The sequence below is a fragment of the Drosophila persimilis genome, unplaced genomic scaffold (assembly GCF_003286085.1).
Source record: "Drosophila persimilis strain 14011-0111.01,24,50 unplaced genomic scaffold, DperRS2 tig00000697-arrow-arrow-pilon, whole genome shotgun sequence".
Lineage (NCBI taxonomy): Eukaryota > Metazoa > Arthropoda > Insecta > Diptera > Drosophilidae > Drosophila > Drosophila persimilis.
The window spans coordinates 698,268-721,957 of record NW_020825338.1 but is presented as its reverse complement, the minus strand read 5'-3'; the positions used below and the strand labels follow the sequence as shown (position 1 = coordinate 721,957).

The window sequence follows — 23,690 nt, the reverse complement described above, 5'->3', positions numbered from 1 at the left end:
ATTTTCGTTCAGTACTGAAATCAGCAATCAGCTTGCTGAAAAAACAAACATGCTTGATCGATCAAACTAAGCTGAGCTGATTTGAGCGAGCTTTTTCAGCTTTCAGCTCAGCTCAGTCTGCAATGTGCGCACTTGCACCGGTGCAGTGTGTTTGTTTTTTCAGAGCTGAAAAATAAGCTTTCAGCTCCGCTTTCAGCAACAGTGTGCGCGAGCCCTAAGAGCTCTTCAGTCCAAACGCAAGCGCACACATACGAGCGACGGAGAGTGGGAAGCATAGACGGAAATCGTACGATTGCACGGTTAAGCTATGCTGTGCATTAGACGATCGTTTAATGCTGCTTCGAATGTTCTAGATCATACGATTACACAGTTATTAAAAATCTCAAAAGCTCTGCTGCATACGCTACTCAGCCCATCGTCTATTACTGCTTTGAACAATAGAAGAAAGTTGATCGATCTGTAAAGACGTGGTAATTCCCGAGTGCGAGCAACATACACATTGCACACATATACATATACACTACTGGCCAAAATAATAAGAACACGCTTATGAGTACACGGTAGCCCTTGGCGCTGCGCGGCTGGTGTGTGTGAAGTTGGATGTTATCTTCGGCAAGGGCATTCTGAATGGCGTTATATGTAGCCATGTCATCACACTGGACTCTGAGTCCACTGTCGGCCATGGATTCGGTCGTAAATTTCCCCACGTTCGGATTGATGGTTAATTTATTAATGAGGGGTACAATTGCAGGCACCAGGGGCAGGAAGAGTGTAGGGACCTTGGTAATACGTATTGGCGGTTGGACGGGCGTTAAATTTATATTAATGGCTGGCTGATGTTGCGGCTGATGGTTCTCCGTCTCCATCTATTGACGTTCAGACTCTATCCTTTGTGGCTCCCTATGTTGTTGGACCTCACTCGGTTTATTTGGCGGTGTGCATATTAGACCAACAGTCGGCGACTCTTGCTCTGACTCCATCTGTCGGGTCTCATGATGTAGTCTTTTGGCAAATTGGCTCTTAAACATAGGCGTATTTAATGTCAGGCAGGTAAAGTCGTCATCATCCGAATCCGTTTCGATCGCCGCGCATCTTCGTTTGAGCGGCGAGCGAAACGAATTTGTAGTCAAGTTGGCCTTTGCTATGGGGGTAAGGGGCAGGGGCATGGGCATCTCATTGTCCAATAGCGGGGGCACACTATTTAGCCATTCTTTTACCAGCTTTATTCTGGTATTAGGCCTTGTCAGTGCATTATGCTCGTCCGCCTGTGACAATGTAGGCAGCAAGCATTTTCTGCTTCTGCTAGTGTTGGTGCTTTTAGCTGTCGTCAAACGTTGTTGCTGTTCCTGGTCATTGTTTTGCTGTATGCCGTTTATAGTTTCGGCAGAAGTCAATGTGTTTGTTTTGGTGTTTTCGTAGGTCAGGGTAGCTTCGTTTGGTTTACTGTTCGTGTTTGTGTTTCGTTTTGCGTTTTGTTTCGGCGTTGTCGGCTTTGTCGGCGGGAGAGAGCAAGCATCTCTCTTTTTGTCATGTGCTTGTGTGCATGTTTGGCGGCAAACGCTTTGGGGCTTGAAGTGACGCGCCTTCGTTTTGTTTTTGCGCCGAGGGTTCGGATGCTGAGAGAGCGCAAGCGTCGCTCTCTATGATGCTTGTGTGAGTTGTTTGGTTTTCGTTTTCGCTGTTGGTTTGGTGCGAAAACATATGGGCATAGTTTTTGATTCTGTTGTGTGCAGTTAGATGCTCTTTAGTTAGAGCGAATGCGCCGCTATCTTTGACACCCGTTGCGCTTTCGCTTCTGGGAGCAATTTTTGTCGGCGTCTTTGATGACGATTGTTTGTGTATGCAAGCGTCAGTTTTTAGTGGGATTGGCGGCAATTTTTTTTACATACAGACTCCTATCTAAGAAACAACGCTCAAACTCTAGAACCGTCGCTCCCAAGGAACTCTGAGGACCCTCTGGCGAGTCCATCTCCATCTCTGCAAAATCCGCATCCCCCTCTGTGTCAAACATTGGCTCAAAAAGGGAAACATTTGCGAATGCGTTCCCTCCAAGGGGCCTGGTCGATATGTCGGAATCAATTATACGAAATCGATTAATTAATTAATCGAAATCGCAGCCATTAGTCAGTGCAAATAAAAACGAGGGTGAAAGTTGTGAGTTGCTGCGGAAACCGAAACTCTACAGTTATACCCGATACTTAGTCAGTATGGCTCTCCTCCGGCATACGCCGAGAATATTAAACGACACGACAAAGAGTGCGTGCGAGAGAGACAGAAAATCAGTCTGAGCGTGACGTCGGGCGCTGCGTAGCCACTGAAAATCGATTTGTTCCTTTTGGCTATAAAAATTATCTGATCTGATCCAGATTCAGCAATCTGATAGATATGGTGGATATCTATGATTCTGCGTTTTTAGTTTTCTCGAATGTGCAATATTGTGGATGTAACAGATTTTCGTTCTTTGTGGGGGCGGAAGGGGGTGGGGCGTAATTCTGAGATATACGTTTTATAGTGAGAACAGAAGTGCGGATACTAAATTTGGTTACTCTAGCCTTAATAGTCTCTGAGATTTGTGGATGCCCCAGATTTTCGTCCCTTGCGGGGGCGGAAGGGGGTGTGGCGAAATTTTGACACAAAACGGTCAAGGTCCGATATCACAGGAGTGTGGATACCAAATTTGGTTGCTCTGGCTCTTATAGGTTCTGAGATCCTTGAACTCATATTTTGCAATTGGCAAAACGACCATGAAACCTGTGTGTTAGAGAGAGACAGAGCGAGAAAGAATGAAATTGTTTTCTTGATTCTGGCTATAAAAATTATACGATTATACTTGTAGCAGTGACATATCACAGAAGTCCGGATATAAAACGTCGTTGGTCTAGTTCTTATAGTCTTTGAGCACTATACGGTGATATGGACAGACAGACGGACAGGGATCAATCGACTCGGCTATTGATGCTGATCAAGAATATATACACTTTATGGGGTCGGAAACGATTCCTTCTGGACGTTACACACATCCACTTTCACCAAAAATCTAATATACCCCAATACTCATTTTGAGTATCGGGTATAAAAATCAAATTTACTTTTAGTTTTCTAACCTACTGTAGACTATAAAAATGTTTATCATAAGCATTTTTCATTTCAAATATATATTTTATAACCTTAATAACATAAACAAGGGCTGGCCAAAATAATAAGTACAGCAATTCTCCACAGCGAAAAACTAAAAGCGTATCAAAATTTGTCCACTTTTTTCTTATAATTTATAATCTTTTACTAGTATCCTATATAGCAACACTTATTTTGGATGACTTAGGCCATTCTTCTTGGCATTGTAAGCGTCCGAACTAACAGCGGTGAACACATTCTGGCCAGAGCTCTGCTCGACTCTGGATCACAAACAAATTTCATTACCGAGGACCTTGCTAATCGCTTACAGATCCGTAGAGAGGAGTCCTGTATTAACTTTCTTGGAATTGGTGAATCTAATTCTCAAGTAAAGGATAAAATACGCACAGTGGTGAAGTCGCGAATAAATGGTAGTGAGTTTTCCTTTGATTTTTGGATCCTGAAATCAATTTCAGGTTATCACCCTGACCAGTCAGTGAATGTGACTGACTGGCGAATCCCAGAGAACCTACCACTGGCAGACCCTTATTTCTACAAGCCACAAAGAATAGATATGTTAATTGGAGCAGAATCGTTCTTTGAATTATTAGCTGTTGGTCAAATTAAACAAGGTCCTGACCTTCCAACTCTTCAGAAAACCCTTCTGGGTTGGGTTGTGTCGGGAAAATTTGTTTCCAGGAGTTCTGCTCCTCAAATTACAAACAGTTTGAGTTGCAGTGAAGAGTTGCTAGTATCCATCGATAGGACCTTGAAAAAGTTTTGGTCACTGGAAGAAATGCCATCTACCAAGAAAATTGCCACACCTGAGCACAAGCTATGTGAAGAACACTATCGTAAGACGACTCAGGTACTATCATCAGGTCGGTTCGAAGTAAGGCTCCCGCTTAAATCAGATCCAAATTGTTTAGGCAACTCCTTCGAGGTTGCTAAACGGCGGTTTTTGTCGCTTGAAAGACGGTTGCATCGTGACCCTGAGTTGAAGAAAATGTACTTGGAATTCATGGAAGAGTACCTCTCCTTAGGTCATATGTCTCCTACTGACAATACGATTCCTTCTACTCCACACTACGTAATCCCTCATCAGTGTGTTCTGAGGCCCCAAAGTACGTCTACCAAGCTCCGAGTCGTGTTCGATGCTTCGTCCAAGACGTCCTCACAGGTGGCCTTGAATGATATTCTGATGGTGGGACCTACCATTCAAGAGGAATTATACTCCACACTGCTCCGTTTCCGTCTGCACTGGTCTTCCCTGACTGCTGATGTTAAAAAGATGTATCGCCAAGTGATGGTGAACGAAGCGGCAGTTTCAGCTCATAGTGTGGAGAAGAGACCCTTCTGAATCCTTGAAATTATACAAGCTCAACACTGTAACCTATGGGACTGGACCAGTCCCATTCTTAGCTATCCGGTGCTTGAAAAGGTTGAGTGTGAAAGGTTCCCTAGAGTTGCTAACGTTATTGGGTCCGACTTTTACCTCGGTGACTTGTTGACTGCATGCGTAGAGGAGGTAAGGGCAATTAAGTCCGAAGTGTCTCAGGTTCTTCAGACCGCAGGGTTTGAGTTGACTAAGTGGTTTTCAAACTCACCCGAGATCACCGCATCTGAGAGCACAGCCAAACCCATAACAATTTCGGATTCAGAGTCGACAAAGCCGTTCGGAATCTCATGGTTACCTACTGACGATGCCTTTAAGTTCAAAATTGACAATTCAGTTATGGGTCTCCGAGCGACAAAACGGAACATACTATCGGTGACTTCAAAGTTGTTTGACCCCCTTGGTTTGTTAAGTCCTATCGTCATAAAAGGCAAGATCCTATTGAGCTTTGGCTTAACAAACTAGATTGGGATGAGTCGATCCCGCTGCATTTGGAAACAGCGTAGAATAAGTTGAAAAATACACTATCTCAATTGGAAGACATATCCAAATCTCGGTTTGTGTATTCCAATCCGATGTCACCGGTTCAAATACATGCCTTTGCTGACGCCTCCATGAGAGCCTATAGAGCGTGCGTCTGTATACGTAGCAGAACTGCAGAAGGTTTAAAAATATCAATGTTGACTTCGAAATCCAAAGTAGCGCCGCTCAAGACCAAAACGCTCCCAAGATCTCTGTCACAGAATCAAGCCCCTATTAAACGTGCCCATTGAACGAGTCGTTTATTGGTCGGATTCAGAGGTAACTTTTCATTGGATCCGGTCTCATCCATCGTCGTTGTCGACTTTTGTTTCAAATAGAGTGGCTGAGATTCAAGAGTGGTCAGATGATGCTACGTGGCGGCATGTACCCACGAATCACGAAATCGTTCAGTCAATCTGGTTCGAAGGACCATCATTTCTGAAAGCGGAAGAAGAAAACTGGCCCAAGAACGCTCATTTCGAACACTCCGATGATCTTGGAATGATGATCTGGAAAAGGGGAAAACTGCGGTCGGGCTGAACGCTGCTGTGCGAAGTTCGGAGCTGTTAGATGTCATCGAGGGATTCTCGTCACACCTCAAACTGCTTAGAGTGTTCGTGTATGTGTTCCGCTTTATAAGAAAATGTAAAGACCCAAGCCTAAAATTCGAAAAAACTATCTCACCGACCGAATACAATGAAGCCTTTTATAAAATTGTCGAAATCGTCCAGCATCACGAGTATCAAGGAGAAATTGAAAAGGTTAGGAAAGGATCTACAATTGGTCCTAGTCTTCAGCGGTTGAACCCATTCATCCATGAAGACACAGGGACTTGGTGTAACTTTTCGTTGTTGCGAGTGGGGGGGCGACTAGCCAAAGCTCCTATATCATACGATGCCAAGTTTCCTCTGCTTTTGACTAAGCGCTCGCAATTCGTGCGAAGCTATATTCGTCATCTGCACCATTCGAATTTTCATGTCGGCCCACGAGCACTTGTGAGCATCCTTCGACAGAGCGTTTGGATAGTGAATGCTCAGGAGGTCTGCCGTCAGACATTTCGATCGTGTATGCGCTGTTTTAAATTCAAGCCTCGATTGCTGACGCAACTCATGGGGAATTTACCCGCAGATCGACTCCGTGCTCTCCGCCCATTTTCAATTTGCGGCGTTGATTTTTTGGACCAGTGCACACGACATTGAAAATTCGCGGAATGCGAATACATACATTGTGCGATGTATGTATATGTTTCCTGGCCGTACTGACAAATCTTCTGCCAAACCTATATTTAGTGATTTATGACTGAACAGCACTAGATATTCTTGGCGATTGAGGCCGATCTGTTCCACTTGCGTCTTTGGAGATTCCGAACTCGGTGGTAATATAAGGTCCAGAAAAGTGGAATTATGGTTGGAGTTGGAGTTGGAGAAACCTCGAAAACTGTTCGCCTAAGCCAGCTCCCAAGGTAATCTTCTCGAGACTATACCGCGATGGGGCAGCTTAGGTACACTTCCCTGAAACATAGGTTATGTCAGCACGTGCACGGCACTAATATGAAAACATACCTTTTTTCTCAAATATATCTGCAGTAAATTCTGGTTATTCTCTGACCACTGGACTTCACGGTACTTGTAATTATATGCTTCCAGCTTATATAAGTGGAAATATATATTTTCCGGACAGCACTATATAATTGGCTAAGTCAGTCTCCTGACTTAAACCCATTTGAAAACCTTTGGGGTGACTTGAAACGTAGAATTGGTAAAAATAGTTTTCGAAAAGAAAAAGAATTTTTGAGAATTTTTACAAAAAACGTGGTATGAGATTCCAGTGGAGACTTACACAACTGATGTCACGTCCGATACCGACGCAGGCTTGTTCTCCATGCTAGGGATCTCCGGGGGCTCCAGGTCTGGCTAGACCGTCGGTGGCATGCCCTTAGAGTCGGACTTGTACGGTACTACGACTACCTTCTTGTAGCCGTAGTCCGCGGCGCCCTCCGTGTCGTGGAGAAGTCTAACCGACTCCTCGTTCAGGACGAGGATGATTTGGCGCCTCTGCCCGTTGCTCTCCTCTACCTTGGCCACCTTCCAATCGGCTGTGGTGGGGGTTGCAGACCTGCAGGCTTATCAGGCTCTGCAGGCTTCGCCGAAACCCACGATCTGGCCCTCGGCTTGCTGGGAATGTCTCCCCACTTCACGGCCTCCAGCTGGGCTACTGGGTAGACCTCCTTGAGCAATGCTACCGCCTTCGCGTAGAGGGCCGCCGAGCGAGCATCTTGGCAGGCGATGGATTTCACCCTGCCTTGGTGCCACCCGGCGTCCTCACACTTGGGCTGTGGTCCTCCATTTTCCTCCAACTCCTGGAGGAAGCGGTCCTGGAGCTCGTTTTCCACGAGGTCCCGAGGAATCTGCCCGTCTTTAAAGCCCCTATCTAGGACTCCAATCAGGGTTTTTCCTCTCGCCACCTCGGCAAACGAGCTCAGTGTTTTCGTCCTCTTGGTCTGTTGGACTTGTGTGGCGGTGTCCTCCGCCGAGCGTTGCCGCTTGCTTTGCCGCTTTGGCTGGCTGGTAGTCGGGCAGGACTGTCTTGGCCCATCGCCGCGATTCGATTCCCTGGGCAGACGCCAGGAACACCGGGTCGTCGTTGCCCAGGATGAACGCCGCACGTCTCTTGTCTTGGAACTTGGGCCTATCTTTCGAGGCAGAGGCAGAGACGGTGGACCGACTTAGGCTCCTTCCCCGTCTTTTTGGGCACTGGTTTCCCAGATGCAGTTCCCAGACTCTGAGTCCACTGTTGGCCATAGATTTCGTCTTAAATTTCCCCACGTTCGGATTTATGGTCAATTTATTGATTAGGGGTACAATTGCAGGCACCAGGGGCAGGAAGATTGTAGGGACCTTGGTGCTACGTAATGACGGTTGGACGGGCGTTATATTTACATTGATGACTGGCTGATGTTGCGGCTGATGGCTGTCCGTCTCCATCTGTTGACTTTCGGACTCCTTCCTTTGAGGCTCCCCATGTTGAACCTCACTCGGTGGAACCGGAACCTCACTATTTGGCGGTGAGCATATTTGACCAACATCTGACTCCATCTGCCGGGTCTCGTGATGCAATCTTTTCGCAAATTGACTCTTAAACATGGGCGTGTCCAGTGTCAGGCAGGTAAAGTCGTCATTATCTGAATCCGTTTCGATCGCCGCGCATCTTCGTTTGAGCGGCGAGCGAAACGAATTTGTAGTCAAGTTGGCCTTTGCTATGGGGGTAAGGGGCAGGGGCATGGGCATCTCATTGTCCAATAGCGGGGGCACACTATTTAGCCATTCTTTTACCAGCTTTATTCTGGTATTAGGCCTTGTCAGTGCATTATGCTCGTCCGCCTGTGACAATGTAGGCAGCAAGCATTTTCTGCTTCTGCTAGTGTTGGTGCTTTTAGCTGTCGTCAAACGTTGTTGCTGTTGCTGGTCATTATTTTGCTGTATGCCGTTTATAGTTTCGGCAGAAGTCAATGTGTTTGTTTTTGTTTTGGTATTGGCGTAGGTCAGGGTAGCTTCGTTTGGTTTACTGTTCGTGTTTGTGTTTCGTTTTGCGTTTTGTTTCGGCGTTGTCGGCGGGAGCTTGTGTGCATTTTTGGCGGCAAACGTTTTGGGGCTTGAAGAGACGCGCTTTCGTTTTGTTTTTGCGCCGAGGGTTCGGATGCTGAGAGAGCGCAAGCGTCGCTCTCTATGATGCTTGAGTGTATTGTTTGTATTTCGTTTTCGCTGTTGGTTTGGTGCGAAAACATATGGGCATAGTTTTTGTTTTTGTTTTGGTTGTGTGCAGTTAGATGCTCTTTAGTTGGAGCGAATGCGCCGCTATCTTTGACACCCGTTGCGCTTTCGCTTCTGGGAGCAATTTTTGTCGGCGTCTTTGATGAAGATTGTTTGTGTATGCAAGCGTCAGTTTTAAGTGGGATTGGTGGCAATTTTTGACATACAGACTCCTATCTAAGAAACGACGCTCAAACTCTAGAACCGTCGCTCCCAAGGAACTCTGAGAACCCTCTGGCGAGTCCATCTCCATCTCTGCAAAATCCGCATCCCCTTCTGTGTCAAACATTGGCTCAAAAAGGGAAACATTTACGGATGCGTTCCCTCCAAGGGGCCTGGTCGATATTTTTTTTTTTTCCTTTCTTGGACCTTGACATGCAATGACTGCATCTTTCAAGGGGCGATGCAGTTACTGCACCGTGGCCCGTGTGACACCAGCACAAGGCTGTTACGCGCGGATCCCAGGCAAAACGCAGCCCTCCTCCCGCCCAACCGACCGAGGGGCGCTGCCGCATGACGCGCGGTGCGTAGCCGAACCAAACGCGAACATGCAAGAGAGATAGATATTAGACTAACATTCGAGGAAAATTAGCACTAAACTCAGTAAGAAACTAAGCATGAAATCAAAATACAAATACCACTACAGTTACTAATTAATCGAAAGGTGTGTAAGGATTAATAATTTAAAAAGAGGAAGAGAATTAGTATTGGATATAATATGGTAGAGGGAATTATAATCCGAGCATAAGACCCTAAACGGTTCATGCAAGGAATAATTCGATCTACAAAGTGGAAGGAACAACGGTATAAAATTTCTAGTCAGTCTAACAGGAATCGTGAAGTTTATGCGGCTCAACAGATCAGGGCTGTCTATGTCACCCCTGATCAAGTTGTGCATAAATATCACACCAAGCATTATTCTACGGTTAACTAAGGATGGGAGGTTTACTAAGCGAGGTATAGAGAGTCTTTGTTATATAGGGGTCGTCAAATTCCTTTGACCACCTCTTTATAAACCCAAGCACGCCCATGGCCTTATTTACCATGGTAGAAATGTGTTCGGAAAACTTTAACTTGGGGTCTAACATAACACCCAGATCATCTACCAGGGTAATTCTCTCAAGAGAACCCCCAAATAGGGTGTATGGAGCCAACAAAGGGCTAGAACGATGAAATGTCATAACTTTGCATTTCGAGGCATTAAGGTGTAACAAGTTTGCACAACACCATGACTGAAAGCTATTGAGATCGGATTGCAAGCGAGAATGAAATGAAATGTCCTTGTACTGGACACAGAGTTTAACATCATCCGCATACATAAGTACTCGAGAGTATGTTAATACTGAAGGCAAGTCATTAATAAAGAGTGTGAAGAGTAAGGGGCCTAGATGGCTGCCCTGTGGTACTCCCGAAGAAACCTTTACTGGTAAAGAGAGGGAGTTTTTGAAGAGGACTCTTTGAGACCTAGAACAAAGATAGCTAGAAATCCATCTCAGGAGGTTGGGCGGAAACCCTAAAAGGTCAAGTTTATGTGCTAAAAGGGAATGGTTTACAGAGTCGAATGCTTTACTAAAGTCGGTGTAAATAACATCCGTCTGTAAGTTACCTTGAAAGCCTTTAATAATGAAAGAGGTAAACTCTAACAAGTTCGTGGTGGTTGATCGCCGCCTTATAAATCCATGCTGAGTTGGAGATATAAGTGACTTGCAGAGATGTTGCAAGTGCGGAGTTAAAACCTTCTCAAACAATTTGGGAATAGCGGATAACTTTGCTATACCTCTATAATTTTTTGCATCAGACTTGCTACCTTTTTTATGGAGAGGAATTATAAACGATTCCTTCCAGATTGGGGGGAAGCAAGAGGAATCAATGGACAGGGTGAATAGTTTAAGCAATGGTCCACACAGAGCCTCGGCGCAGTACCTGAGTACACAACCTGGAACCCCGTCTGGACCCGGTGAAAGCACCGGCTTAACTAGTCGAAGATCTTGAAGTAGGGAATATTAATTTAACAAGGGACTGAAAATGCCGTTCGACCTCGGTAATCCGTATGGGTACGGTTGACCAGAGTAGCGTTCCTCAGAATAGGTGGTTTGGAAAAACTGGGCAAAAAGATCGGCAATTGCCTGATCATTATTTGCCGACGTATTACAAAATGATAGAGAGGATGGGTGTGCGGACGTTCTACGCTTACTGTTTACGAAGCAGTAAAACTGTTTAGGGTCCTGAGAAAAACGTATCCTGCAACGAGATAGGTAGTTCTTATAGCATTGAGCATTAAGAACTGAAAAGTTTGACCGAGCTATTACATAACGAGAGTGAGAAGTAGGAGAACACACTTCTTGAAATTTTTATAAAGTCTTGATTTTAAGTTTTTTAGACTGGATAACTCTTTGGTAAACCAAGGGGGTTTTCCAGATCTAATCGGACAAGAAAGCGGGACACAAGAATCAAAAAATGTGCCAAGAGCATTGTAAAAAATGTTTGTGCCTTTTGTGACATCAGTGCACAAGTACAAAGCGGACCAATCAAAATCCCTAATTAGGTTATTAAGCTTCGCAAACTCGGCTTACTACGCAAGCCTCTTACATTCTGATAGGTTACTAAAAGAGAAGTTAGTTTTTTGGAAAGGTTGGAGCAAGACGGGAAGTTGAGGAAGAGGAAGTTGAGGTTGAGGGTGGCACGCTGGAAAGATTTGGAAGCGATATGGGGGTCCTATTCTTCTTCTTAGCCTTAAACTCCTTCACCACCAAATGCTCCGGCCAAAATTTGGTGGAGCAAATGGTGTCAAATTGAGTTGGGGAGATGCTTATCTTAAACGACGCTATCTCCCTGGCATAAGAGAAGTTAAATTTCTCCACCTTAAAACCCACGGCTTTTATTTTGCTTTGAATAAAAGCAGTTACATCATTAGATGTGAGGTCAGGGGCCAGCCGTGAAACAAAAACTTGTTGTTTTGGTGGGACTCCCACCAGTGGTTTAGTCACCACAGGTCTAGTACCTGTGGTGGCAATATCCGGAGGTCCGGAACGTCTATTTACTGGTGGGATCGGGATAGACGGGACAACTAGTGAACTTGCGGACACCACGGACACGGACGCTGCAGACGTACTTGGCTGCACATTCTCCGAGGCGATGAATTCGGCTACCGAATCTGCATCGCCAGCAGCTGTCGTTGCCCTTGGAGTGGCAAACGAGATCAACTGCTGCACCCTTGGAGTGGTCGGAGTCAGTTTTTCGGCGGCGCACGGCTGAGTGACGGTTGGCACTTGCAGGTCCCGCGGAGTGACCTTTTTGCGCCTCGGAGACTCATTCAGCAGTTTTAAACCGCTAAACTGAGCCTCCATGGCTAGGAGCCGATCGTATTGGTTTTTGAAACCAACGGTCAGCTCCTTAAAGCCACTCCGCGTCTGCCTCAGGAAAGATACCATTTCCTTCTCCACCGCACGGCATGCCTCGCAACTGTAATGCAAGCCATTACGTTTGGCTATAGCATCACTCACGAGGCCAGAAAATCCCGCGCATTTTGCGTGGACTACGCTGTCGCAGAGCCAGCAGGGGACATTCGGCTGATCGTGAGTGATGTGCTTCTTACAGGTTTTTTTGGCACAGACCACAGCGTATTCCATTTTATAATTTATTTATTTATTATTATTTGCAAAACAAATTTATATCAGACCAATGTGCCAGACAACGCTCAAAGCGGAATTGGTAAGAAAAAAAAAAAAGAGAGCAGAGTGGAGAGCGGTTATAGCGAGAGCTACTAAACAGAGAGCGCTATTGCTCAGAAAGTTTAAAGAGCGAGAGAGAAAGAACAGTTATTGAAGTTGAGGTGATAGCGAGAGAGTGATAAGACAACAAAAGCTACCAGACGAGAGCGGACTGCAATGCAATACTCACTCACTGCAACAACACAACACAAGCCGACGCCGAAAAATGAAAAGTTAAATAATGTTTTAACACAAATCAAAAGGCATGCACTCGCGTAATAGAATAGGATTCCAGATTGTTGTCTGGTTAGGAAGTATAATTAGAATTTAGTTAGGAAAACACCGGCTGTTTATTCAAAACAAAAGGAAAAAATGCGGAGCGCAAAACAAAAACACGTCTGATCACTACGAAAGAGAACGGTCGTGAACGCCTGAACTCTAACCAACTTCAGGCGGGCAAGAGTCTACAAAGCAGCGGCACAGGATCGAGTTTTGTCCAATTTACTTTTAATTCACTATCAGTTTAACGTAATGTAACTGGAATTTTAGTAACACCCCTCTTTGATGTTACGCGCGTACATATGTACCTACATACATATGTATGTGCAGATGCACACTAAATTGTCTTTCGTTTGCTACCTTTTGGTTCAATTTTCGCGATAGAGCATAACAATTAAATTTCTGTCTGTACCCAGCAGTACTGGGAACTAGTTCGGAGGTGGTGATAACAGACCAGGGGTACTTTCTTTACTATCCCTAAACAATGCTTTTCATCAGTTCCATTTTTACCCGCAATGTCCTACGACATGGGAACCAGCGACACCACATCGTTTGCCCCCGAACTAGTGATATGGGTACTCGTCTAGTAGCTAGTGAAATGGGTACCCATGTAGTAGCTAGTGAAATGGGTACCCATGTAGTAGCTCGTGAAATGGGTACCCATGAAGTAGGTTATCAATTCTTATTTCATTTCATATTTAGATTTTTATTTTATTATACATCTCATGTTAGTTTTTTAATTAACTAATGAAGGTTTGCTGTTCGCGGTGGTACTGTTTTTGAAGTAGCGTTTTTTTTTGCAGCTGTAGGGCCTTCCTAAGCTGGACTTCAGCTGATCCAGTCCCCGTATCTACAGTTATGGCATCTAAAAATATAAAATACAGATATAATAGGCATACAAAAAACAAAAAGCAAATAAGCCTGCCAATTGTTTTTATTGCATCAATCTGTAAAAATAACACTTTTAAAATAGGCAGTGAAATTGTGATTTTAAACATATTTACGTATATCTCCCTATTTGTGCTGTTTAGTCGCATGTCCAGCTCTTGAAGTCCCTGGACTGTTAAAACAGGGAAACATTTTGCGACCGTTTGCACCTGTCCTTGCTGCCTGACTAGACTTTTTAAAGTGCCAGCCTGCTCAGCGACCGCTTCAACCAGCACAGGCATTTGTTGAATCGATGTATTTTGTTGATCTGAAAACCAATGTACAATTTAGTTCATAGTTCATATTTCAAGTTAATAGAAATCATACTCCGTAAAGTGCGAATTTCAGTTAGAAGGGCAGTCATTGTTCCCTCCATGCGCTCCACTGCAGCCGTCATTGTTCCCTCCATGCTCTCCACAGCAGCCGTCACCACACCAGCACAATTGTAATTTGGTTTGTTCTCTGAAATGTAAAATTTTGATAATTTCGGTGTACTTTAATTATACCCGATACTCAAAATGAGTATTGGGGTGTATTAGATTTGTGGTAAGAGTGGATGTGTGTAGGTGAGGTTAGGTTCAGGCGGTAGCCTGGGGGAGTGATGAAACCCTCCCAAGCTCACTTTGACCTGTAGAAGGTCCGTTGTGGTGCCGCATGGGCGTGTGCCCCTTCCCAGTGCTTAATAACCGTGGAGAAACAGGCTGTTGCAAATTAAGGGCAGTCCCATCCGGAGGCTTGGATGAATCTGGACAAGGTCCCCGGTTTGATTTCGGCCAGGTCCGAAATGTCTGTGAGGAAAGCAGCCCCGAGAAAACGAAGACGACGATTTCCAAGGGCCGGGCAGTGGCAGAAGAAGTGGGGGACCGATTCCTCCTCTTCCTCGTCGCGACAACTCCTGCAGAAGTCGTTATGAGGGATTGACAGTCTAGAGGCATGAGTGCCAATCTGCCAGTGTCCCGTAATGGCTCGAGTAACTGCAGAGCACTGTGCTCTGCTGAGCCTATACAGCTCGGCTGAGCGCTTCTTCGATCGATATGGCCATATCAATCTTGAGATTTTACAGGAAACTGTTTGCTGCCATCTCCTACTGGCATTTTGCTCGAACAATTCGTGCGTGAGGAGCCTGCACGTAGCCAGAGGCATCGCTACCTGCTCCCTCTCCATAAGGAGAGGAATTGTAGTACCCTGCCTTGCTAGCTCGTCGGCGGCGTCGTTCCCCTCGATGTCCCTGTGGCCTGGGACCCATATAAGGAAGAGGTCTAACTGATCTGCGATCTCGTGCAGAGACCTGCGGCAGTCATTTACAGTCGCTGAGTTCGACGATATTGAGCCTAGAGCTTTAATAGCCGCTTGGCTGTCCGAGAAAACGCACACTAAGTGCGTGTCTAGAAGTAGTTTGGAGACGATGGAAATGGCCTCCTTGATGGCTACAAGCTCCGCTTGGAACACACTGCAGTGGTCCGGGAGCCTGAAGCAATGACTGATGTTCAGCTCGCTGCAGTAGACTCCGCCCCCCACGCGGCCGTCTAACTTTGAGCCATCAGTGTAGAAGTGAACCGCATTGGCGGGTCCTGGTTCGCCCATCTTCCAGTCCTCCCTAAGTAAGATTGATACCTGGAAAGGCGTCGAGAGGTGATCACTAGGGACACAATAATCTGTCCTCTCTGGTAGTTGCGGGTGTCTCGTCAGGATTCCCGAGTGCCCAACCGCGGACGCTTTCCACAGTCTGGCTTCTCTCATTCTGAGTGCGGAAAGTGTTGCCACTTTCTTTCCCATGAGATCTATGGGGAGGAGGTCCAGCACAGTATCCAGGGCTTCCCCTGGATTAGTGCGTAGCCCGCCAGTTATGCATAGCTCTGCCATGCGTTGAACTCTGCTGAGTTTATTGAGGCATGTCCTTTTGTCTAAGGCTGGCCACCATACTACCGCTCCATAGAGCATGATCGGTCGTATGATGGTGGTGTAAAGCCACCGAACTATATAGGGGGTCATTCCCCATCTTAGTCCGATGGCTTTCCTGCAAGTATAGAGGGCTACTGTTGCCTTCTTTACTCTATCCTCTATGCTCAATTTCCAATCGAGCTTTCTATCGAGGATTAGACCAAGATACTTGGCGTTGTTGCTGAAGATTAGCGCTTCCCCACATAGTCTTGGGGGAATCAGTGACGGAACTTTGTACTTCCTAGTGAAGAGCACCAGTTCCGTTTTAGACGGGTTGACGCCTAGACCGCATTTGTCTGCCCATTTTGACATCTTCGTGAGAGTGCTTGTCAGGCACTCACACAGCGTCTGCGGGAATTTACCCGAGAATGCTATAGCAACATCGTCCGCATACGCCACCACGCGGCAGCCACCCCCCTCTATCTCCCGCAGCAGTTCGTTCACTGCCACGTTCCATAGGAGGGGCGAGAGGACTCCGCCCTGCGGGGTGCCTCTACTGACAAATCTGGTGGACGTTGACGTCCCCAGTGATGCCTCAACCGTCCTGCATTGTAGCATCTGATCAATCAGGCTCACCGTCCGGGAGTCAACCCCCAGATCCGTCACTGCGCCCGTTATGGCGGTCGGAAGGATGTTGTTAAAAGCGCCTGTCGAGGAAGGCTAACAGGGTGTACTCCTTACAGTTGAGGGACGCTTCTATGATCAATGTGATCGTGTGTAGGGCCGTTTCGGTGGATCTTCCTTTCTGATAGGCATGCTGGGAGTCTGAGAATAGACTAGGCGGAATATTTACCGTGAGATGCATCCCCAAAAGCCGTTCCATCGTCTTCAGAAGGAAGGACGATAGACTTATGGGTCTGAAATCTTTGGGGGCAGTGTGCGAGGGCTTGCCTGCCTTGGGGATGAAGACGACTTTGGTATGAAGCCAGGTTTCCGGGATATATCCATGGGAGAAGATTCCCTCGTATATCCTTTTGAGCCAATTAGTGGCTTTTTGTCCAGCGTGAATCAGTTGGGCAGGGATGTCATCTGGTCCCGCAGACTTGTATGGTTTGAAGCTTTTGATTGCCCAGGAAATGTTCTCCTGGCTTAGCAGGTTCATAATATCACTTGAGGCAACGGCATGAGCCGCGATGTAGTGTGGTCTATTTTCAACGCAGCCGGGAAAGTGGGTGTTAAGGAGAAGATTTAGCGACTCATTGCTGGACGTTGTCCATGATTGGTCGGCATTCTTCAGGTAGCCCAGAGTGGGTGTGGTCTTCGAGAGAACTTTGCGCAAGCGCGAGGCTTCCGAGTTATTCTCAATGTCGCTACAGAACTTACGCCATGAGGCGCGTTTGGCTTTCCTCAGTTCTTTATTGTAAACTGACAGACTGGCCTTGTAATCGGCCCAGTTCTGCTCAGCGTTTTCAGCCTTAGCTTTATTGAAGAGTCTTCGGGAGGCTTTCCGGAGTTCCCTCAGTTTCGGATTCCACCATTCAGGTTTCTTCCGGCCTCTGCACTTGCCAGAGGGGCAGGATTTATCGAGCGCCTCATTGCAGGCGTCGGTAAATAGTTTAACAAGATGAGTCGTGGCTTCCCTGGAGATCTCCTCCTCAGGTGGAGTCTCAGGGAGAACACGACAGAGGTGGTCTGAGTACCGAGCCCAGTTTGTTCGCCTAAGGTTCCGAAATTGAGCTGGTCTTGGTAGTGAAAAAGAGAATACGGTTTCCACGTACCTGTGGTCCGAGAAGGAGTGCTCTTCCAGGACCCTCCAGGATACGATGTTCCCGTGTAACTCATGAGAGGCAAGTGTGAGGTCCAGGACCTCCTTGCTGTTTTTAATAATGAAGGTGGGATCACTCCCCCTATTTAAAAGGACCATCTGAGTGGTCAGTAAATAGTTGAAAAGGTACTCACCCCTTTCGTTGGTGTCAGTGCTTCCCCACTGGCAGTGGTGTGCATTGCCGTCGCACCCTACGATTAGGCCGGTGTCCTTGGCCTCGCAGTCTGTGATTAGCGCCCTGAGCGCCTGTGGAGGGGGGTCTGGTTGGTCGTGACCCATGTACGTGGAGCAGATTCTCAGTGAGCACCCCTGGCCTTCGAGGCTCACTACTGTTTGGTCTTCATTGCTGAAATTTGGGAGCAAAAATAAGTGCAAATCTCTTTTTGCAAGGATGCAGGTGCGAGTTTTACCTGCGGAGTCAGCTACGTATAGCTTATAGTCAGGAGTCCTCAGACCAGAGACCCTGTTTCCGAGGATCCAGGGCTCCTGAATGAGGACTATGTCGGCTCCACCCTTGGCTAGGTGGAGCAGGAGAGCAGCGCATGCTGCCTTACAATGGTGGAGGTTTATCTGCAGGAGTATCAGTGACATTCCTGAGGTTCACCTCCACCATTGTCCTGTCGTGGTCGCTCTCCGAAGAGTACAACTCCTCCGCGACCCCGATGTGCTTGAGATCCCTAGTGAGATCGCTCACGTCTGACACGTAACCATCTAGGATGTCATCCGACACCACTGATGCCACGTCTGACATCGCAGGCTTGATCTTCATACTAGGGATCTCCGGGGGCTCCAGGTCTGGCTCGACCGTCGGTTGCATGCCTTTGGAGTCGGACTTGTACGGTACTACGACTACCTTCTTGTAGCCGTAGTCCACAGCGCCCTCCGTGTCGTGGAGAAGTCTGACCGACTCCTCGTTCAGGACGAGGATGATTTGGCGCCTCTGCCCGTTGGTCTCCTCTACCTTGGCCACCTTCCAATCGGCTGTGGGAAGGTGGGGGTTGCAGACCTGCAGAATCCGGAGAGTCTTATCCGGCTCTGCAGGCTTCGCCGAGGCCCACGCTCTGGCCCTCGGCTTCCTGGGAATGTCCTCCCACTTCACGGCCTCCAGCTGGGCTCCTGGGTAGACCTCCTTGAGCGATGCTACCGCCTTCGCGTAGAGGGCCGCCTTCGCGAGCATCTTGGCAGGCGATGGCTTTCACCCTGCCTTGGTGCCACCCGGCGTCCTCACACTTGGGCGGTGGTCCTCCATTCTCCTCCAACTCCTGGAGGAAACGGTCTTGGAGCTCGTTTTCCACGAGGTGCCACTTGTCCCTAGGGATCTGCCCGTCTTTAGAGCCCCTGTCTAGGACTCCAATCAGGGTTTTTCCCCTCGCCACCTCGGCAAACGAGCGGCTGCTCAGTGTCTTCGTCCTCTTGGCCTGTTGGACTTGTGTGGCGGTGTCCTCCGCCGAGCGTTGCCGCTTGCTTGGGGCCTTGGCTGTGGCCTTGCCAGCTTTGGCTGGCTGGTAGTCGGGCAGGACTGTCTTGGCCCATCGCCGCGATTCGATTCCCTGGGCAGACGCCAGGAACACAGGGTCGTCGTTGCCCAGGATGAAGGCCGCACGTCTTTTGTCCTGGAACTTTGGCCTATCTTTCGAGGCAGAGGCGCCGCCTGCCGGGGGTGTCAAGGGGTTCCCGGTCCCAAGGGGTCCGCCAGCCGCGATATCGCTCTGCATGGTCGTCCCCCCGGTAACCGGGTCGCCCTTGGGGCCCCCCGACGTGGATTGGCCCGATTGGCTTTTCGGTCCTCTCCTCACAGCGCCTGCTGCCTCGAGACGGTGGACCGACTTAGTCTCCTTCCCCGTCTTTTTGGGCACTGGTTTCCCAGGTGCGTTTGTAGAGGGATTGTCTTTTCCCTCCGGAACTTTAGGAGGAGTGCCGTGCTCCTTTGCGGTGTTTTTTGTTGTAATATTTAAATTTGGCATATTTGATCCCACGAGTAGGCGGGAAGGGGTTAGTCGCCCGGGGCATAGCCCGCGTGCCCCGGGAAGCCTTATTAAAACTGGAGGTCGGCAGGTATCCAGAGTCCGCATATAAGCGACCGAGCACCCCCTCGGCCATGCATCCCTCGGCATATGACAGTGTCACCTTGGATTGGGGTTATTTCACTGAGAGTTTTCTTCTCTTCGCCCGACTACAATTAGCCAGCATCCTGGTAGAGACATGACCGTACCAGGGCCTGTTTCCAGCCGCCCTCACGGGGAGAGTATAGTCGCACTTCCGCCGGTGTGTACAGTTACGGCGGGTGCCGGTTCGCTCGTGCCCACCTGTATCCTATGACGCGGAGCACAGTCACCTTGGATCCAGGGCAAGCCATGAACCCGAGGCGCCTGTGCCCCGTTCCGAGTCTACAGTTGTGACGAGCCGACCCGACATCCGTTTATCCCCCTGTAGCACCCGACGGCTGACGGCCTGGATGTGTGTAACGTCCAGAAGGAATCGTTTCCGACCCCATAAAGTATATATATTCTTGATCAGCATCAATAGCCGAGTCGATTGAGCCCTGTCTGTCTGTCTGTCTGTCCGTCTGTCCGTCCGTCCGTCCGTCCGTCTGTCGGTCCCCTTCAGCGCCTAATGCTCAAAGACTATAAGAGCTAGAGCAACGATGTTTTGGATCCAGACTTCTGTGATATGTCACTGCTACAAAAATATTTCAAAACTTCGCCCCGCCCACTTCCGCCCCCACAAAGGACGAAAATCTGTGGCATCCACGATCTTAAAGATATGAGAAAACCAAAAACGCAAAGAATGACCATATCTTTTAGACTGCAGAATCTGAATTGGATAGTATTATTATTATAGCCAGCATCAAGAAAACAATTTCATTTTTTCTCGCCCTGTCTCTCTCTAACACACAGGTTTCATGGTCGGTTTTGCCAATTTCAAAATATGAGTTCAAGGATCTCAGAACCCATAAGAGCCAGAGCAACCAAATTTGGAATGATTCCGGCCGGCACATTGCACACACCGCCGCAGTCACTCTGCACTCTGTTGCAGCAAGGCGCCGCTCACTGGGATGCCGCAATCCGGCCGCAGCTAGACCAATACTCCTGTGTTGGTCTTTGTCGGTATTCCTGGTGAGTGTAAAAATGGTTTTAATTTGCACGCGTTTATTCCATCCACAGAGAACCACAAATACTCACCTGAAGCGTGTGAAAACACGCTTGCGACACCGGGCGATACCTCCAGTCGTTCCTCCGATGCTTCTCCATGGGCGTCACCACGGCATCCGGGCTCCGGAGGGGTCCAATCGACGAGCGTCACCACGGCTGCTGGCAGGCCATGAATGCCAATTTGGACACGCTTGCGCTGCACACATGGCGCATCCGAATCCACGCAGGGATGGTTTTCCTGCACTTCATGGCTGCTGGCAACCATCGCCACACAAATTTGGCCGAATCCCGGGTCACCTGGAGGACCACGGCGATCGCTCCATCCACTCTGCACGGCGCTGTGCAATGTCCACGTCTCCTGCCGCAACATGCACACGCGCTCATCCAGCGCTTTACGGTTGCGCACCGTGCCAAACTCACTGCTCCAGACGACGATGATGATCCAGTACCTGCAAATAGAAATAAAATATAATTAAATTAGATTAAAATGTAAATAATTGTTAAAATATTGTCAATAATTATCTGTTTGTGACCAGCTGCTTTATGTACGTTAATTCTGTGATTGACAAATAAGGGCTGCCAGACCATTAGTTTCATGTTTAATGTTAATGTTAATTCATGTCAACGTCAACAGCCCGCTAATTTTAAATCACGTTATTGTTGTAAGTTAGTCTTAAATGTAAATTGCCATGTCCTAGGTAATAAGTAATAGCTGAAAATAAAATTCCGCCAGTAGCAAATCTGGCGGGCGAGTGTGCGCAACTTAGGCGTGCACTTGCATTAAATTAACTTAAAAAAAAAAAAAGTGACTTGTGTTTTGTTGTTCCTCGTGGAATATTAAATGTTTTAAAATACATATATGTCGGAACATGAAGACCCTGCAGGGTGGGACTAGGTAGGACTCACTTTGTACACCTTTTCAAAAATTAGTTTTCATTACAAGTTGGCACATGTTGAAGGCCTCACTTTAACCTTCAAATACGAAGACATCACAATTACTAGAGACAGTTAAAAACTCAAAACACGTAGTAAGAACCTGACAGATTAAGATTCATCAAAAAAATTTAATCACGTCTTGGCGTTTTTCAATTTTTGAGAGATCTAAAATGGTTATTAATTTGGCACTTTTTCCCTTCACGTGCTTTACTATAAAAACAGTTGGGTTTCACAGCTGATTTTGCGAATGTGGCGCCATCTATGGAAATTTCTAGTACGCAGATTTAATGGTCGATCTTTTTCTAATGCAGAGCGATCAAAACCAGGTTTCAGTTTTGACTTTGAAAAATTAGATTTTGGCCAACAAAAGTGGTCGTTCGGACCATAGTGCCCTGATGCGGCACATTGTTCTCTTGATTTTCATCCGCCATTTTGTATCACCGCTGTAGCACAGCAAGTCACTTGCGTCGCGTTCTTTTCGTAGTCCAATCTCGACTGACTCTCAACAACAACACTAGCAACATGCTCATCTGATACGCTCTCTCTCTCGCTCAGACTATGCTCTCAGCAACATTGAATATCATTAAATATATCGATACAGTTATCGTAATAACTAATTTTAAGTAAGTCGATTACTTATTTTATTTCAAAATACTGGAATTATTTCATAATCCCCGACATATATATATTTGATCTCTGGAACCCATAGAATATAAAGTTTTTGGATCTCGGATGAGTTACAGTTTTTTTGTAACCATGTTTGAGACATAGTTCGCTGGCCTTTTTAAGGCCTACAAGTTCGGCACCTACTGAAGATAACCGGTTTTCTACTTTGTACTTGTGAATGTTACCACTAGGCCATTCTACGATACCTATACCACACGTCCTCTCTGTAACTGAGGCATCTGTTGATAAGATGTTCTAGTCGTCCTTTCTGTACTTGTTTAAAAACTCATAAAACCTCCTCCGAATATTCTGTCTTACTCTTGGTCAAGAAATTGTCTCTTATGTGGATTTTGTTACAGGTGTTAAAACTATCACAAGTGTTGAGTGTTGACAAAAAAGACTTAAATTCTCTTGAAGTACATATATATGTATGTAGCTCGTTGTACATTATTGGATTAAACCTTTTGATTTTGAGCTGTTCTTTGGCTGTAAGCTACTTTGCCCTGAAAGAGGGTGGCATTACGCCAGCGAGGACAAACATTTCTTGATAGCTTGTGTCAAAACACCTTCTGAGTGATTTAGCTTGCGCTATTTCCATATCTTGCTCCAGATCCCATGTCTACAAAACTTGTAATAGCATATTCTTGTTTTGTTCTAATAAAAGCTTTGAAGATGTTGACACTTGTCTTAGGTTTCAGCACTGATTTTATAGTGGTCGCGAGCTGAAGAAGCCTGTTGTCTTTTTATACCCGATACTCAAAATGAGTATTGGGGTATATTAGATTTGTGGTAAAAGTGGATGTGTGTAACGTCCAGAAGGAATCGTTTCCGACCTCATAAAGTATATATATTCTTGATCAGCATCAATAGTCGAGTCGATTGAGCCATGTCTGTCTGTCCGTCCGTCCGTCTGTCCGTCTGTCCGTCCGTCCGTCTGTCCGTCTGTCCGTCCCCTTCAGCGCCTAATGCTCAAAGACTATAAGAGCTAGAGCAACGATGTTTTGGATCCAGACTTCTGTGATATGTCACTGCTCCAAAAATATTTCAAAACTTTGCCCCGCCCACTTCCGCCCCCACAAAGGGCGAAAATCTGTGGCATCCACAATTTCGACGATACGAGAAAACTAAAAACGCAGAATCGTAGAAGATGACTATATCTTCTAGAGTGCAAAATCTGAACCAGATCGTATAATTATTATAGCCAGAATCACGAAAACAATTTCACTCTTTCTCGCTCTGTCTCACTCTAACACACAGGTTTCATGGTCGGTTTTGCCAATTGCAAAATATGAGTTCAAGGATCTCAGAACCTATAAGAGCCAGAGCAACCAAATTTGGTATCCACACTCCTGTGATATCGGACCTTGACCGTTTCGTGTCCAAATTTCGCCACACCCCCTTCCGCCCCCGCAAAGGACGAAAATCTGAGGCAACCACAAATCTCAGAGACTATTAAGGCTAGAGTAACCAAAT

General features: G+C 46.8%; 1 protein-coding gene across 1 annotated transcript; it reads right to left on the bottom strand.

Moving 5' to 3' along the window:
- Positions 1-20,489: 20,489 nt before the first annotated feature.
- On the bottom strand, positions 20,490-20,998 carry LOC113566440. The gene is made up of 2 exons (XM_026991942.1): positions 20,646-20,998; positions 20,490-20,576 (listed from the first exon to the last, which is right to left on the bottom strand). Exons 1-2 carry the CDS (start codon positions 20,983-20,985, stop codon positions 20,539-20,541), a joined length of 378 nt encoding a protein of 125 aa, XP_026847743.1. The 5' UTR covers positions 20,986-20,998; the 3' UTR covers positions 20,490-20,538.
- Between the last annotated feature and the right edge of the window lie 2,692 nt (positions 20,999-23,690).